Source organism: Talaromyces marneffei, chromosome 5 (assembly GCF_009556855.1).
Source record: "Talaromyces marneffei chromosome 5, complete sequence".
Lineage (NCBI taxonomy): Eukaryota > Fungi > Ascomycota > Eurotiomycetes > Eurotiales > Trichocomaceae > Talaromyces > Talaromyces marneffei.
The window spans coordinates 604661-622087 of record NC_072352.1 but is presented as its reverse complement, the minus strand read 5'-3'; the positions used below and the strand labels follow the sequence as shown (position 1 = coordinate 622087).

The following is a 17427-nucleotide window of genomic DNA, read 5'->3' as shown; positions in this document are numbered from 1 at the left end:
CATAGGTAGGTACCTATCGGGAGAACAACATGCTAGGTACATAGCCACAACATCCCCTTGTTAAGGACACACAGCGTTGCAACACCTGACGAGGACTGCATAATATAAATTGCCGCCAAATGTCTAGTGGCATGCGTCTTTTCCAAGTTGAGGGAGACTAATCTACAGAAATACGTGGTTCTTGCTGCTTACTGGTCGCAGCCTTGCTATCTCCTCGCATTAGTGTGACATGGAAAATGTGGCACAGTCAATCAAATACACAGACCACGCCCTGGACGCCCAAGTATTCCCATTTTCACCCACCATGTAGTCTAGGTAGTTCTTTAATTTGGATTCGTCTCCCTCCTCTTCCTCGACTACTCGGTCTACCCGGTACGCTGCTTCAGAATCGATTGCATTAGGGTAACAAGGTCTATGGAACTGTTCGCAATGGGGGAAATATATCCAGCTTCCTCACATGCATTCATTCAGGCTACACCAGATGGCGTGATTGCTGATCCTGAACCGGTAGCGATCCAGAGACCTGGAACAAGACATTTCATTGTGGCCGTCGACTTTGGGACCACGTTTTCTAGTGTATCGGTGTATTGTCAACGTGATGGCATCGATATAGACACAAGCCAAATCAACAGCATCTCCAATTATCCCGGTGCCATGAGCTTTATGAGCCAAGGCCTCACTGAGGTGCCGACACAAAGCTGGTATCCAAAACAAGGCAGGCCAATTCGACAGCCAGTGGATACCGAAATAAACGCCGGGAATGGAGACGACTTAGACGAGTCCACCGACGTCGTTGAAGATGAAACGATCGTGGCTACACACTCCGAGAGTGGTGATCATGGAAGCAACAGGCAAGGTATCGAGGAAGCAGATTTGATGGATGTCGAGCACGATGAGGACGATGTTATGGATGAAGATGACAAAATTCGTGATCATATTTATTGGGGTTGGGAAGTCTCTAAATTTATGACCGATAATGATATTTATGGGGAGCAATCTCGACACATAGCTAGGTCCAAGTTACTGCTCGATCATAGCTCTCACACAAAACATATTAGAAACCAGCTAGCAAGTACTGTGAAGGACCTACGAGCAAGAAAACTAATACGAGACGAAACAGACATAATAGCCGACTTTTTAAGTCGCCTGTTCCGCCATACGAAGTCAGAAATGAACAGACAACACGGCTACCGCAATGACTGCTCAGTTGAGTTTGTTCTATGTATTCCAGTCATGTGGACAGAGAAGGCATGCAGGATTATGCAAAATGCCATGACCAGAGCATTGCGTGAGGCTGAATTCATTGAACACAGCAATTACGATGTCGACAACTTGTTTATCGTGACCGAGCCAGAGGCAGCATCAACATACGCTCTGGAAAGATCGAGGGAGATCACAGTGTGTTACTGAATAACAAACAGTCAAAGAAGGGTGCATTGTGCTGATTATAATATAGGCAGGTGATTGTTTTCTCCTTCTTGACGCTGGGGGTGGTACAGTTGATGCCATTACCTACAGAGTAGCATCCAGATCCCCCCTGCGGCTAGAAAGAGAAGAGTTCGATCCTGAAGGTAAGCTAGAACGTCGAAGTCAGATTCCAACCCGTCTAATCTACTCGCCAAGGTGCACTCTGAGGGTCAAGCTACCTGAATGAAGAATTTGAAAAGCTACTTTGGTGCCGTCTAGCTAGTCACACTGAGTTGGAAGAGATCGAAAAAGGAATAGCCATTGAAGGGAAGATCAATGAGCTCCTACTCAAGTTTGAAACGCAAATTAAACGAGGTGTTGATATTTACTCGAGTGACCTTGAGCCCGAACGCCTTTTTGTCGGTGGTCTAACAGCAAAGGACAACGAGAAATATATAAAACCTAACAGGCTAATCATTAGTAAGTAAGTAAAAATGTGGCTGAGATTGAGTTCTTAACGTACTAAACGAAATTTACAGAAACGACTTCAGGAATATCTTCAAACCCTGTCTGGACGGCGTATCCGAATTAATGTTTAGTCAATTACGGAAAGCAGAGAAGGCAGGGGTCGAGATCGGAGTATTTTTCTTCATTCCCGGTGTTACATAACTGTATTACTGACTGATTGATCAAAATAGAAAGTGATATTGATTGGCGGCTTTTCTTCATCTCCTTCCCTTCATCACCATATAAAGAGACAATTGGAACAATATTCACAGCAAATACACCGACAAATACATTTGACATCTGCCCCAATGCCGTAAGTAATTTAATGCTGGATGTCATTCAATATCAACCCCAAGTCTTTCCTTTACAATCCATTCAAGTACAACGTGGCCCAAAGTGTGCTTTTGCAAGAGGCGCTGGCGGAAATATGATTTGATGTTATAGTCTTGCTGTGGCTTTGCTCTTACCGATCTGGTTTGTCACTGACGCCTGTTTTTGTACTGTCATAGTGGCACGGCCGTGGCTCATGGTGCCATACTTCGAGCAGCGAATAAAGTCGATGGTCCCGAGCGAAGAATTCGCTCCAGTTATGGAATTTACTGTACCGAGCGCTACGAGCCAACGGTGTGGGAGGCGCATGCGAAAGTGAATCCCTGGTATGACCCCGTTGACGGGAAGAGGTATATCAAAAAATCAATCGATTGGATCATAGACAAGGTTTGCGTCGGCACCCACTTGCAAATTACTCCGTCTTTCTGACATTTTCCCTTGTTCTTTCCAGGGAGAGCTTCTGCCGTCAGGGAAGATAATCACCCGACAGGTGCTTCATACGTTTCCAGCGGAACCGGGTATCGAGTTTATTTGCGAAGAAGTTCTTTGTGTATCAAGCAAACACCACGAGTCTCACTACCGTGAGAAGCATGCTCAGAATAAAGGTTAGCTAGTGCTCTTACAAATCAGTGTCAATCACTCAAAGCTCACTTTCACAGGTTATGAAATAGCAGGCCGCATCCTTGTTGACATGACCTTCCTCAAGGACGACCCTAATTTCCACCCGGTGGAGCCTGGTCCCGGCGGGAAAGGCCAGCTTCATTATTGCGTTGAATTCGAGCTTGTGATTAAGGTTTATGACCGTAATCTACGATTTGAAGCTAGATATCCTGCAGGAGAGGATGGCGCGGTCATGGGAGCTCGGCAGATTAGTATAGCCGCTTCTTTTCAACCAGGGACAGCATGAAAGCTTGGACTTTCAACTCCAGATAGAGACAGGGAGATTTATGGACTGCTTTTCTGGAAAATACCCATGAGACTTACTCTGAGCAAGCAAATTACGGTCTTAGATAATCTGAATGACCTAACTTAGTCAACTAGGTAGTCAAGTATGGCAAGGCGATTAGGGTTAGAGCCTTTCCTTACACTAATGGAGATGAATCTCGCCTTTGAGCGCGCAATTTGAAATTTTCACATATCACATCTAGAATTCCGTCCATTGTTTTGTCGTTCGATTATCACTGACATAGGACTATGCTGTATGTTTGATAAGTTAGGTTAGCTTGGCCAAAATGTTCAACTATCCAAGCAACAGCATTGGCAATCGGCCGTTCCGAGATTCCGAGCGAGAACGGAAATGATTCCTTCGTACCGAGCCCTAGCTCGACCCCAACAGCATTGAGACTCGGAAATCAAGAGAGTGTAAAGCTTGGGACCAGAATCATTCCCATTCAATTTTATGAGGCACCGTTTCTTTATGCGTTGGTTTCCCTCCTTCATTGGCCAATCGATGTACCTCGCCTCGTGGTTAGAACAGTGCCGCACGCAGCCATGGAGGGATGACCTATCTACCCAGGTATCAAAGAGACAGAGAAACTATAAAAGTAGAGTGCTTGCTTATCACGGCGGAATCTAGATAGAGTTTTAGCAATTCCGAGCTCTTAGATGCGGGGAAAGTAGGTTGTTCCGAATCTTATCGTTTCAGGCTCCGAACGAAGGTTTGGGATTGATCGACATACGTACATAGATATTCCATAATAGTTACCTAGGTATATAAATATTTTCTTTCTTATATGAAAGACATATATATTTGCTCCGCTCCTGCTGGACCTTTTACTAGTATTTTCTTCTTCCTGCATACAAATTCCGAAATCTCGTCTACAGAACGAGATTTACTCAAAAATGGCCTCACAATTCGAGACAAGACTGTTTATCAACAATGAAGTAAGTATTAAAAGAATGAATGAGCCACTGATGGGTCAGTAAATAGCTGACTATTCTTACCTTTGTCCTATTCATAGTATGTAGACGCAAAATCAGGCGAAACCCTGGAAATCCACAACCCTACCGACTGCAGCCTCGTCGCCTCCAACATCCACGTCGCTGGAGAAGCAGATGTCGATGATGCCGTCGCCGCCGCCGAAAAGGCTTTCAAAGAGGGGCCCTGGAGTCAATTCACGGGCGCGCAAAGGGCGGAACTACTAAACCGATTCGCAGATATATTTGAGAAAAACATCGATGAGATCATCCGTTTGGAGTCATTGGCGATGGGTATCCCTGTGGGTGGTGGGAAGATGTTTGCACAGGCGATTCCGGCTTATTTTCGATGTATATTTGCCCTTCCTTCCTCATAGCTATGAACTATGGGCTGTTGGGGAAATGATTAATTACTGACCTTATCATAGATTATGCAGGATATGCAGACAAACTAGAAGGAGATGTGTATCCACCCGACGAGGGAGTCTATAAGTTTGTGCAGTACGAACCTCTGGGTGTTGTTGCTTGCATTGCTGCTTGGAATACGACGCATCTGTGAGTAACTAACTACCTTTCCGAGCTCCAGGGATTAGAAGCTCAAAACTAACGTATTTTTCATCAGCTACTACGCATGGAAGATTGCGCCAGCCCTCGCAGCAGGAAACACAGTCCGTGATATATCCTTCCTAAAACTCTTGGGCGTCCGCGGCTAATGCATTGGTTAGGTCATCTTCAAAACATCGGAAAAGTCACCCCTGGGAGGCTTATTTGTCGGCAAACTCTTTACTGAAGCAGGTTTCCCCCCCGGAGTAGTCAACTTTGTCACCGGTGGCGGTGCTACGGGTCATTTACTCGCTGTTCACCCCAAAATCCGTATGATCTCGTTTACAGGATCCATTAACGCGGGCAGAAAAGTGCAGGAAGCCGCGGCAAAGAGTAACCTCAAGAAGGTATCGTTGGAGTTGGGAGGGAAGAGTCCGGCGATTGTGTTTGAAGATGCCGATTTGAAGAATGCGGTGCCTAAGTATATACATCAAGCCGCATGATTCGTTAGGAGAGTGTCTACTGACTGTTCCTTCTAGTCTTGCTCAAGGATTCCTATTCAACTCCGCACAGGTTTGTGCCGGTAAGCTTCAACCATTCCTATAATTTTCATTCCCAAGTTTCCCAAAAAAAAAAAATAGATACTGACATCCTCCAGCCGCAAGCCGCCTCTACGTGCACGAATCCATCTCCTCCAAACTCATCACCGTCCTGAAAGAAAGTTTCGAATCCATCTCCCAAGGCCTCGGCTCCTCTCCCCTAGACCCCAACACTTTTATGGGCCCCGTCGCCGACTCCGTCCAATTCGAGACTATAATGCGATACATCGCCGAGGGCAAACAATCCGCCACACTGATCACAGGTGGGAAGCAAAAGGGCGACAAGGGTTATTTCATTGAACCTACAATCTTTGTAAACCCAAGTCCCGATTCGAAGGTGTTGAAGGAGGAGATTTTTGGTCCCGTGTTGGTTATTCAGACGTTCAAGACGGAGGAGGAAGTTCTTGGGTTGGCGAATGATACTGAATATGGATTATCCGGTCAGTAAACCTGTGTTTTTCTTTTCATTCTGCGACAAAAGTATACTGACATGCGTATTTAGCGTCTATATACACCGAAAACATCTCGCGCGCATTACGAGTTGCATCCAAGATCGAAAGCGGAACGGTGGGCATCAACTCAGTATTCAGACCTGACAAGTCAACGGCCTTTGGAGGGTATAAGCAGAGCGGGAATGGCACGCGAGAGTCCGGGAAGTACGGTCTACATGATTTCATGCAGGCTAAGAGCATTCATATTAAGCTAAAATAATAGTTCGGAAGATACCTGTAGGGGTAGATAGTTGAATGTATCTCCTCCTGATAGTAAATCAAACTGGTTTTTCCCTTCCAAGTAGCCACTGCTTTGTCTAGATCTTCCACTTAACCAACTCCCTGATTGTAACCACCGAGAAGACCGTCGTTATCTAAACGCATATTAAGAACATACATTGTAACTTAGTTAGTTAGAGCACGAGTCATGGCTCACATAATCAAAGCTCAATGCAATTAGTTATGTTAACATAATGACTCCAGATGTCGAATAACACAAGACGCGAGCCCCCCCCCCCAAAATTAATTCCTTTTGCTATTGCAGGAGGCCTGGCTTCCTTGCACGCAACAGGTAAGTTCCGATTGGTCCATTCTAGACTCTAGCTTCTGATATATAAGATCTATATATATATAATATTATAAGCGCAATGAAAACTATCCCACGCTATGTACATGACCGCAAATCGACTCTAGACAGATATCATCTATATGTACAACAAATTGTTATCTATATACAGCCCGGCAACGCCATATTTGCAAACACAAAGCGAAAAAAAAAAAAAAAAAAAAAAAAAAAGGAAAAGGATCAAAACTTCGGCATCCGACACTTCCCCCTCTCTTCCTCCCCTACAGTCCTCCACACAACCTCCGCAACCTCCCTGCCCACCTGCTGAATCGCGTCCATCGCCCACAAAACATCCAAATGCTCATACCCTTCAATAACCTTCTCATGCACAAGCTTTACATGCGGTTCTCGCCCATTCCGTATTCGCCTCAATAATCTCCGTCCATCGACCAGACCATCGGATCCCGCAACCCAGAATGCGAATGGTGGTGTCTTGGGGCCGTACCAGGCTGTTTTCGCTCTTTCTGATGATGGTGATGATGATGTAGAAATCTCCGCAGAGCTGTCGGATTCACTGTTATTTTCGTTGTTTTCGTCGTATTTGCGATCCTCTTCCTCTTCCCGGAGACCTTGTTCCTCGGTAGCCAGGATGCATTTTTGAACTGCAAAGCCGTTGCAGCCAAGCCACCAACGCATACTCTCTGCACTCACATAGACGGGCGAGAATTGAAACATGCGGTCGCGCAGCCCACGGTCCCAGCGTTTATCGCTCCAGTCGAAGAGGTACGAGAATACCCTGTAGCCCAACGCACCGTATAAACGTGGCGGAAGGAGGTTGTGCATGGTCATCATGAACGGAATAAAAGCGTGGATGCCGAAGAAAAGTCGAAACGCGCTTGGAGATATGATCCGCATAAACCGGAAATAGGCCGTTTTGATCAGGGGACCGGCATATGCAGCTGGTGCCAGGCCACAGAATACCGAGATGCGTTCACCCAGTTCCGGTCTTTGGTCCTCTGCTAGAGCGACCATTGCCTCGGTGGTGCCTTGGCTATGGCAGATGAGACCTAGTTTCTCGAAGCCGGTTTCGTAGAGCACTCTCGAGATGAACGCAGGAAGATCCAAAACACCCATGTGACGAATATTCCAACACCACATTCGAGGATCAGAACATTTCAGGGTCTTGTGCTGGGGATCAAAGCCGCACCTATTGTTCCCCAGCCAGACATCGTATCCAGCTTTGCAGAGGAAAAATGCGAGACTGTCGTCATCATTGACACAATAAGCGCCCGCGCTTTGAAGTAAACCATGTATCAACAAGACAGGATATCGACGATTCTTCTCTGGAAAACCCTTCGATTTCCGATCATAGAATACATCTGGTTGGCGAAAACCCCGCTCACTCTCAGGTAACGGCGTGTACTCATTCGGATTATACACATGCCACAACGTCAGTATAAAACCGTCTTCTGTCTGTACCATAAACGTCTCAACGTCCAACCCGACTCGTCTCGCATAGTATCCAATATCGCAAACAACAGGATCATGCCCGCCTTCTAGCGGCGGATACTCAAAATCCGAATCCAGGTCCTCGGCGTTGATTCTCCTTCCTTCTTCTTCTTCTTCTTTAGCAATTTCCATTTCCCCAGGGCTTGTGATACATTGTCTGCGCTCCCATCGTTTTGCCTCTTCACGTCTGATTGATTCCCTCTCCATTTCTTCCTTGTAAAACGGTCGCTCGACATCTAAATTCCGCCCTCTAACTCTCGCCCACGTATTCATAATTCCAGGCCGTATCCCATTCACGCAGGACCCCGTGATAATAACCCCCAAAAACGACAGCGAAAGCCAAAACGACACCACCCGACATGTCTGACACTGCAGCGTCCGTAGCATCGATGATGGTCCGTAAAGCGGCAACGGAGGGAATAATGGATGCGTATGGGCCGGAGGTTTCGCGTATTCGAGTGGTCCAGCATGGCTTCCTGGCGATTCCTCCCTTGCCCTTATCGGTACACCACTTGATTCGGTTGTAGGTGCAGCTTTCGTCTCGATTTCATCACTGTTACTGGGGGTGAGATTTAATTCCTCTGATGCATCGCCATCTACAGCCTCATCCCGGAACCGGTTCAATTTCTTCGCCTCGTCAACGGGGACAACGGGTAACCGTTCCCCATCGACCGTCTCAATAATTGAGTCCCGCGGCGTCACGAATCGAGCCGCAATAGGGGCGTATTCTTCTTGTTGCGGTTCATTTTTGCTGCCACCCAGAGACAACTTGTAGGCCGTTTTGGCAAATCTATAGACTTTGGATGAATGGTTGTTCTTGTTGCTTTCATTGCTTTGTGAGGTGGTTGTGGTGGTGGATGCACAGGAGGTGGGCATTGTTTGTTATGGTAGTGGAGCCCTCTTGTAGAGCGATGAGTTTCGAGCGGGACGATGGGATGCATGCATAGAATTCCTTGTTAAGGTACTGTGATCACATCAATAAAGGCAACATGTTCTCTGTCCTGAATTGAGATCAATTGAAGCATTTCTCGTATTATTTATCACGAAGGAGAGTAGACACGAAACTCGGTGTCCCTGGATCCTGTTGACACTCTGACACAAGTGGGGCCATCACGGACCTCGAATGACGTCGGCGATCAAATCTTATTATTTTACACAGTCTAGCCATAAAAGGAAGGAAGGAACGTATAGAATCAATTTGAAAATTGTGTAGATCTGAAGAGAATAAGAGAATATAATAAACCAGGACTATTCTTGCAGTCATAGATCAAGTGATCATTGGCTGACAGACATCATATATAAACATTATCGTCTATTCATATATAACCTAATTTCCTCCTTCTCGTTGCTAGGGCCCGAGGCATGCTCAGCACACATCACTCTAATGGGTGATTTGCTTAGAAGGTCTTGGGAACGGGCAACTGCCAGGTCTTCCACTGAAGGAAAGGTCCAATCAAGTGGTCGAAGGAAGGAGAGTTGGAAACACGAGGAGTAAAGTCATCAAAATCCCAAAGCAAACCAAGAGTCTTGAGCACGGAGGTGGCGCTGTAAGGCTCGGGGTTACCAGTGGCAGGGTTGATACCATAGTTCTCAGTGTGGCCGGGTTGGGAGAAAGGAGAGATCAAGAAAGTGGGCATACGGCCACCGTAGCGGTCGTAGGTGAGAGTGTAGGTTTCTCCGTTCTTGGCCTTCTCGGAGTAGGTCTTGTTGTCGGGGCGGACAGCAGCAGGGGAAGGAACGTGATCATAGAAACCGCCGGCCTCGTCGTAGGTCAAGAGGAGGAGAGACTCTTCCCACTGAGGACCGTTGCGGAGGGCCTCGTAGATCTGCTTGACGAAGATCTCACCGTAGGAGACGTTACCGTTGGGGTGCATGGAGTTGGTGTTGGCGCCACAGCAAGAGGGGTTGAGGTAGGACAATTGAGGAAGTTGACCCAAGTAAGCATCTTGGAAGAAGTTCTGAATGGGGACGACGCTCTTAGGAGAGTTGGTCTTGGTCCAGTTAAAGAACAAGCTGTCGGGGTTGAAAGCACCGTTGGTGCCGTCGTAGTTGAGCCAGCTGATGCCCTTGGAGGTGGCCTCCTGGAAGATGCTGTTGATGGGGATGGCGGAGACATCGAAGTCTTTGTCGTTCTTTCCGTGACCATCGGGGGTACCGGAAACGGAACACAAACGGTTGGGGTTGGTAGGCTAAATCGTCAGCTCAAGGACCTTGGTAATCAAACGGGGGCAAATAACTTACTCCTGGGACGCAAGAGAACCAGTAGTTGAAGGTGGTGAACTGGTCAAGCAAGTTGACAAGGACAGGGATCTGCTCCTCGGTATAGTAACCCATGACCTCCTCAGCAGCAACCTCGGGAGTGACGGTGGGGTATTTAGTCAACTGCTTCTCAAGGAAACCCTGCTGAGTAGCGTTGAGCTTGCCAGAAGCAATGTCGTCGTTGCTGGGGGCATACTGGGCATAGAACTCAAAGTTGTTACCAGTGACCGAGTGGTCAGGGTCGTGGGCAACGGAGTCAAAGTTCTTGTTGCCGGTGCAGTACTTCTTGCTGTTGGGGTCGCTGGTGTTCTGGGGGATACAGTAATCACCGTTGTTGGTAGGGTTGTCCAAACCGCGGCCACGGACACCACCAAGGATGTTGTCGAAGGAACGGTTCTCAAGCAAGATCCAGACAACGTTCTTGATCTGCTTCTTCATGTTGTCGACAGACTGCTTGGAGCCAGCCTTGTAGCCAAAGGGAGTAGAAGTCTGCTTGTTACCATTGCCAGCCCAGCCAGAGTGAGGGTTGGCAGGAGTGGCCAAGGCCGAGGAGGCCAAAAGGCCAGCAACGGTGGCAGCAGCAATACCGGTCTTCATGTTGAACTTGCTATTTCGCAGTTGCGGCAGCGATTGATTATCGTGAGGTCAACGACGAGAGAAAGAAAAAAACTTCAGCTGGGATGGGGGCCAGCGGGCGCATCTTATAATCGTCGAGTTGCATGGTCACGTTCCTGACCCGGGAAGTTCGACGCCCACGTGGGGATTGTTGCAAGGGACAGCTGCGAAGCTGTCTTTCTTCTTTCGCTGCTAATTTTCCTGAGTTCTGACTCGACGTGCGTCTAGTCTCCCCGCAGGGAAATTAGCCCAGCAGTTTTTTGCTCGCACTTCGTTCCGTGACTTCCGTATAGTGATGCAATGCTGTGCATCTCAACCATCGCGAATCGTACACGTGCGTTGTTGGTTATACCTGGGGCTCCGCACCAGCTTACCACCGAGTGCATCGTCGTGTTTGCGATTGGACAATTGTTTCTAATCAAGCAAGAGTTTTATTTTTCCAAGCCTTGCCAAGCTCCAGCCTCAGGCCTCGGGCCGGTTCGAACTGGTGGTTAATGTTCTGCGCTTCCATCGTTTATCTCCTACAGGGTAGTACACAACTATACGTAGTGCACTACACGCTGCTATTCAGTAGGGGGCACACCGCGGCGTGGTCCCTTCTGCGGCGATGATTGGCGGGCAAGCGCATAGTTTAAATGCGCCCCCGTCGGTCGCCGTGGGCCTTGTTCCCTACGCTACGATGGAAGCAGTCTAGTCGGCCTGCACTTAATCTCGTTCAATGAGCATAACTGCCATAACATGGCTTTTGTATAGTGGCCTGCGAACTGTTATGAGGGTGCTAGTGTGATTATTGCACTTGTCTGAACGGAGCACGGAGTATACACTACGCCGACAACGAATTGTTATGATGTCTGCGAGAAGAAAAGAAAAATCATACTAACGAGTGCTCCATACGGTATGTTCTGTTCTGTTCTGCAGTACGGGGGACTCCGCAGTCAGCTAGCTGTACTCTAGTTGACGTTACACCCACACTGAACCTGCTACTCTGTACATACTACGTACGGAGTAGATGCCTGCACAACGCCAAAGCTCATTTGCAGCAAACCCGTGGTTCACTGTATGGCAAAGACATCGAAGAAAGCTTACTGTTCCATCGTAATTAACCAAGCATTTCTTCAATCCTTGTCTGGAGACTACTCTGGACTCTTGGTTCTTGGCGACCTTGGCTCAAATCGGGAAGGAGCGGTAACTCCCGACTGCGACCGACCGGCCAATCAACGATCGGTAATTGCCACTTGGGAATAATGAGGCCATTCATGATTGCTCTTCCTTGAACGTGGGCTGCCATTCCTTGTGACTTCCTGGATACGAGATGTTTATACGAAAGAACAACACAGGAGCAGAACAGCTCCTTCAAACTGTGGTACTGGCCTCTTTGAGAGATTGTGGTGAGGTGGAAAGTGCAGTGGGAGGCAAACAACGTCATGAGCATAGCCCGCCACAGGAGGCATAATACCGACCTTTCCAAGTCTACGCCGCTATCTTAGACACGCAAAGACAGTTTCAGAGGCTCGGCATCCAACATGGCCTATAGCAGACCGAATCCAAATGAGGGGCGCAAACAGTCGGCCGATACTTTTCGCTGTCTGCCTCTACGAGCATGCCCATCCATGGATATTGTAGTTCGTGGCTTGAAGCCACCGTGATGATGCAATCATAGCAACATCCGCACCGGTAGTGATAGGGAAGCCGAAGGGCTTGCCGCTATGGGTCAAAACGACCTCGCTGATCAAGGCCATATGGCGCATCGTTGGAGTCAATATAGCTCGATTAACCAAATACAACAAGTCTCTCAACCCCCTACGCCTGATTCCTTACATCTGCCATAGTGAGAGTCGCGTATATTGTAAAAGGTGTGTAGTCTAGATTGCCATTTGCATGTCAATGCCGTGTCGTCCAAACCCAGCTACTTCAATTTAGGTACAGGATTGTGAGTGATGTGAGGGAGCAAGCAAATAACGATGAAGTAAACCGTAGTTCCCCTGTCGTAAATCAGGTGACCATGCAATCATGAGTACAATCTGAGAAGGTGCGACCAGGCCGTCACGGCCAATTCAGGAAGGAGCACCCAGGCGGTCATGCACAATCTCCAACCTCGACAACTCCTACGGCTTCGAAACTTCATCCAACTTCTCCAAATACTGATCCAAATCAATCGGGTTATGTAACCCGCCTCCCTCGTCCGTTACACGCCGGAACAACAATAAAAAATTAGGAAAGGCACTGCTAAGCTTTCTGCGGCCGCTTTCCTGGCGCCACATATTTGTCTCAAAGTCCCGGAGAAGAGGTTCTGTCTCTGGAGGTAGGCTAATATGCATCTGTCTTGCCGTAAGCTGAAGCATTCGCAGAATGCCCTTCATAAGAAACCATTGCTTCGAAAGCACCTTTGCCACGGAGAAGAGGTCGATAAATGCTTTATGATTCGACTGATCCTGTAGCTCATCGAGCAGTACGAAGAATGCGATCGATAACCAATAGACAGCTGTGCCAGAGATGAACTCAATGCCCCATTTCGAACGATAAAGTCGAATCATTTGAGCAACTTGATGCGCTGACTCTACACAAGTCTCCCGCGCTTTCTTGGGGGTGATGATCACTGGGGATGACGGATACCGATAGGACGTCTTGAGCAGTCCGAACAAGACGATGATCGTAGCATGGTAATACATGCTGGAGAGTTTGTAAGTCCATAATTCCAAACTCCTAACTAGAAACGGTAGACTTACTGCAAATCTAGAATATGCGGGAGCGCCGATTGCCCTTCCTGGACACACTTGGGCAAACCAATGTACCATGCCTGTAACCGCGGCAATATGGAGCTAATGACAATCTCCATACCCGGGCGAGATATCGCCTTGCGTGATTCGTCCTGATAAAGCCGTCGAATAGCTTCAACATTCAACTCATTGAGTTTACAAAGGCTGTTAAAGACACATGCGAGATGAGACGGTTGGTCATCTCCGTGGCGAGGATACGGACTCCATGCCACATCAGCAGCATCGTCATCATCGTGGTCAGAGGGCAAACGGGGTCTTAGGGGTTTCTCTTGGTCAAGAGGTTTCATGAAAATGGTCGAAAACATTCTGCAAAAGTCTCAGTAAGCAATTCTTTCTCGCAGCGCGGCGTTCTTGAAATGTGAGGTTGAAAGGTGGTCAGACGCAGTAAGATTGTACACTCCCCAAATTGTGTTATCAATGGCTCTTCCTTCAGCACGCTTATTTTCATTACCATGTAGTTGCATTGGCGGGTTGGACGAGGAGATATCAGCGACCATTCGTCCCAACTGGCCAAGCGAAAGCCAGACAAGTCGGTCTTTTCCGATGAGAGCCATGCTACAACGTCGAGTTAGCGGGATTCATCTAGAGCAAGTAAAAGTACGTGCCTTGTTAGTAAGGTGGCATATCCCTGAATTGTGGAAATGGTGATTCTGCCGTCTTCGTTTTCGAACCGTTGCTTCGCTTCTCTATAGAAGTGCATACCTCTGGATTCTGGATCGTTTACATGTTCAAACACCTCAGGATAGTCACAGTAGAACTGATACATTAGCTTGTTACGAGTTATCATCATTGACATTTGTGCTTTCAACTCACCGAAGCCTTGGTTAGGATACTGTTAACCAAGAATGGAGAGCAGAAAGTCGAATTTGTGTCCTTTGATCGCATGTCTCGAATAAACAAATCACGGTCAATCCAGTTACAAAAAGGGTGACTCCATGTCAACCAGAGAGAGATTAAAAACGATACTAGACCGTCATCATCTGTGACCGTCGTCCATGGGTGGGCTGGCACTTCAACAACCGGGATATTCGAAAGCCATGCAACATCCAGCAAACGACGACTGGACCGCTTGCTCGCTCTTGCCTCGAGGCGATCATGAACTTCCTGCAACTCGGGGGTCATCTCAACTTCACTGTCGGTTGCTTTTCCATCAAGGTATATTTTGATCTCTTCTAGCGACGTCCTTTTGTTCCGGATAAGGTCTAATAGTCGCACAACATGTTCGTTGGAACTGGAGCGCAGAGTCTCGACCAGCTGATCGAGCAGGTTCTTCTCTTTAGTGAGCTCCTCCAGCTTGCGTTTCAGGGCAAATCGGCGACGATTGTCGTTCGACTCGTCTATGACACACTCAGTGTTACTCCGAATACAGTTGTTGCACGGAACTTTTCCGGTGCACTGTTTACTAGGAGCCATGTTAGCTGTGGTACCTGGGATATGAAAAAGGAACGACGACGACCTTCCACTTTCGGGCTTTGCAAGCAGTGCAAGCTGTTGATATGTTCTTCCGCTGTCTGGGTAGCTCTGCACTCGGTCTGCGCTGGAAGCCAGGAGGAGCAGGCGCCAATGATCTGGCGATATTTGGCTCCGACATTGCTGTTACAGTTGATTCAAGTCGGATCTGAATTTAGAAGGCCAACCCGTTTTATGAGTGAAGAGATAGTCAGCTTGCCACCGGTGGAGGTTTAGCAAGGCATTTTATACCTTTGCCCGCAATTGCTACTACAAATTCATATATGAGCACCCGGACACCTGAGCGCAGGAAGGATTTAACAATTTCATAAGGTGTTGAATTTGTTGCACACTAGTTGAAAGGGTACCCGAGACAGGGTGCATCTTACATTGTGAGAGTGGTTATTCAAGCTAATAAAGGAACCATATTCCAATAAGATTCTAAGGCGGAGGCAAAATAAGGTATGACTTTGGCTCGAGATAGCTCGTGTTTTACTCGGCATTGACCCTTGAGTATGCGTAGTCCCCACGAATCGCTAGTTCTGAACGAATTTACTTACTCCGTGACTTCTCCGTGTCCCACAGCCGGGCTGGCCTCAAGATTCTTTCCGTGTGCTAGGAACCTAGGTGCATACCGAATGGTTTGCCGATTGATGGATACAAGCCATCCAACAATCGCACTCGTTCGGAGAATACACCCAGAAAGGGTTCACACCATGTCAATCGGCGATCAGGCTTGGGGAAAATCAAAATTTCAAATCCAGCAAACTTTTCAATACGTACAACTAAGTTACTACGTATTATAGTTAACTAACTTAAGCCTATAACGCTATTAATAATAGCAAGCAGTCCCCGCAGAAAAGATCTGGACCGCTCTGGATGGGCTAAATAACTAATAGTCTTTGCAGCCATCTATCAACGGCTGACCACGTTTTGTGCCCTAACTTACCGTACCGGTAACGGCATCCCGGTAGGTATAACCTCGGCCCAACAATATTTACGCTATAAAAAGTGAAAATTTAGACGATAGTCTATCATGCGACATAGGGTGCCCAAAGGTAATGCTAGGTACACGCTCTGTGACGCTCAGGTATTTATTTAGCAGACTTACTACTACAGTAGTAGGGTTCGCTGATCACGTGTAGAACGGTGTCGACACCGCGCGTACATTTTAAGCGTTATTCCCAGGGCTCCGTCGGGAAATCCATCAGCGCGGAAATGAGTTTACGAGACAGAGTACGAACTACGCAGTACAGACTACAGACCATTGGAGGCAAATTATATTGAGATTCTTATCCCGAGTAAGCTAGTTGACTGCACGAAATTACTAGCTGTTGACAAACCCCACAGATCCAGCCAAAGAGGACGGGAATTGCCCCATCGCATCGTAGTTGTTGGAACAGATACACAATTCCAGCCAATGGACATCCCCAGGAGTCTACGTAGAGACTGGGTCGGTCGCTTTGTTCCGAGGAGATTGATATCTCTTAGGTTTTTTTTTTTTCTTCCACTACGTAGTACATATGCACACGTGAACACTTTTGGACCTGTCACTCTCGACAGAACCATTCTCAACAATTGACAATTTCTTCAGAAATTAATTACATCACCAGCGTGAGGTGAAGGAATGATCCCATTCTACCGAGGAAGTACAGGTACCAGGGTAAAATGGTACTCAGCTGATCAGTCATCAACCCCTGTTTTCTCAACAGCAACACATCAATCAAGTGAGGAGTCAAATCAATACTGTATTCATTATTCACTAATTAAATACTCACTCTTGGCAGTTTCTTTCCCATCCCCATACTCCGACCAGCTGAGACATACTCGTCAAATCTGATTCGCGCTGTCGGCTGCAACATCCCATGCAGCACACACACACACACACATTCACTGTGCAACGAACCCTTTCAATCTACATCTTTAGCCGCAGTTACTGGCATAGGTACGGAGTAGGCACTCAACGCTAACAATACATCTAATTCCATCGCCTATGTAGTAAAACAATCATTTCGAGCATGTCTATTGGGCACGGATTCGCGCTCCGCACTTAGACACTGTCCTCGACTGTGCTCATTCCATTATCTACGGTATTTCTATGGTGGCAAGATCAAACCATCAAACTAACTACTACTGGTAAATCTAAGGATTTAAATCCAACGGGAATAAAACTACCCCCTCAGGAAGGCATGTCGGCAAGATTTCTCGCCACCTACGACCGGCTTTTTCACGGAGTATTCACAGTTCTCCATGAAGCGTGCATGCATTCCATAAACCTCAAAGGCTCGGCGGTCTAGGGATGGATGTACCTGGTAAGTGAAGCGATAATCTACCATTCCCCCTCCCCCGCCAAAAGACTGGTCAGATGACCTGTCTTATTTGTCATCTTTGGCTATACCGAGTGAACTGCAATACTGCACATTATTTTTTATCGAGCTCGACTATCTGATCTGATCTGA

The 17427-nt window shown here is 47.4% G+C and overlaps 5 protein-coding genes across 5 annotated transcripts; 2 read left to right on the top strand and 3 right to left on the bottom strand.

Moving 5' to 3' along the window:
• Nucleotides 1-429: 429 nt before the first annotated feature.
• EYB26_006543 (uncharacterized protein) lies at nucleotides 430-3151 on the top strand (the record flags this gene model as incomplete). Its single annotated transcript, XM_054265819.1, has 8 exons — nucleotides 430-1398; nucleotides 1457-1571; nucleotides 1687-1891; nucleotides 1947-2046; nucleotides 2106-2227; nucleotides 2424-2631; nucleotides 2696-2849; nucleotides 2904-3151. The coding sequence occupies 8 exons, from the start codon at nucleotides 430-432 to the stop codon at nucleotides 3149-3151; spliced, it is 2121 nt and encodes a 706-aa protein (XP_054121794.1).
• A 935-nt stretch (nucleotides 3152-4086) lies between these two features.
• On the top strand, nucleotides 4087-6014 carry EYB26_006542 (uncharacterized protein; the record flags this gene model as incomplete). The annotated part of the gene is made up of 8 exons (XM_054265818.1): nucleotides 4087-4128; nucleotides 4206-4512; nucleotides 4590-4716; nucleotides 4784-4829; nucleotides 4887-5185; nucleotides 5244-5287; nucleotides 5363-5743; nucleotides 5806-6014. 8 exons carry the CDS (start codon nucleotides 4087-4089, stop codon nucleotides 6012-6014), a joined length of 1455 nt encoding a protein of 484 aa, XP_054121793.1.
• A 585-nt stretch (nucleotides 6015-6599) lies between these two features.
• EYB26_006541 (uncharacterized protein) lies at nucleotides 6600-8744 on the bottom strand (the record flags this gene model as incomplete). The annotated part of the gene is made up of 1 exon (XM_054265817.1): nucleotides 6600-8744. One exon carries the CDS (start codon nucleotides 8742-8744, stop codon nucleotides 6600-6602), a length of 2145 nt encoding a protein of 714 aa, XP_054121792.1.
• Nucleotides 8745-9265: 521 nt separating this feature from the next.
• EYB26_006540 (uncharacterized protein) lies at nucleotides 9266-10724 on the bottom strand (the record flags this gene model as incomplete). The annotated part of the gene is made up of 2 exons (XM_054265816.1): nucleotides 9266-10057; nucleotides 10110-10724. 2 exons carry the CDS (start codon nucleotides 10722-10724, stop codon nucleotides 9266-9268), a joined length of 1407 nt encoding a protein of 468 aa, XP_054121791.1.
• Nucleotides 10725-12847: 2123 nt separating this feature from the next.
• Nucleotides 12848-15110, bottom strand: EYB26_006539 (uncharacterized protein; the record flags this gene model as incomplete). Its single annotated transcript, XM_054265815.1, has 6 exons — nucleotides 12848-13412; nucleotides 13469-13825; nucleotides 13901-14074; nucleotides 14125-14276; nucleotides 14333-14914; nucleotides 14976-15110. The coding sequence occupies 6 exons, from the start codon at nucleotides 15108-15110 to the stop codon at nucleotides 12848-12850; spliced, it is 1965 nt and encodes a 654-aa protein (XP_054121790.1).
• Nucleotides 15111-17427: the final 2317 nt, after the last annotated feature.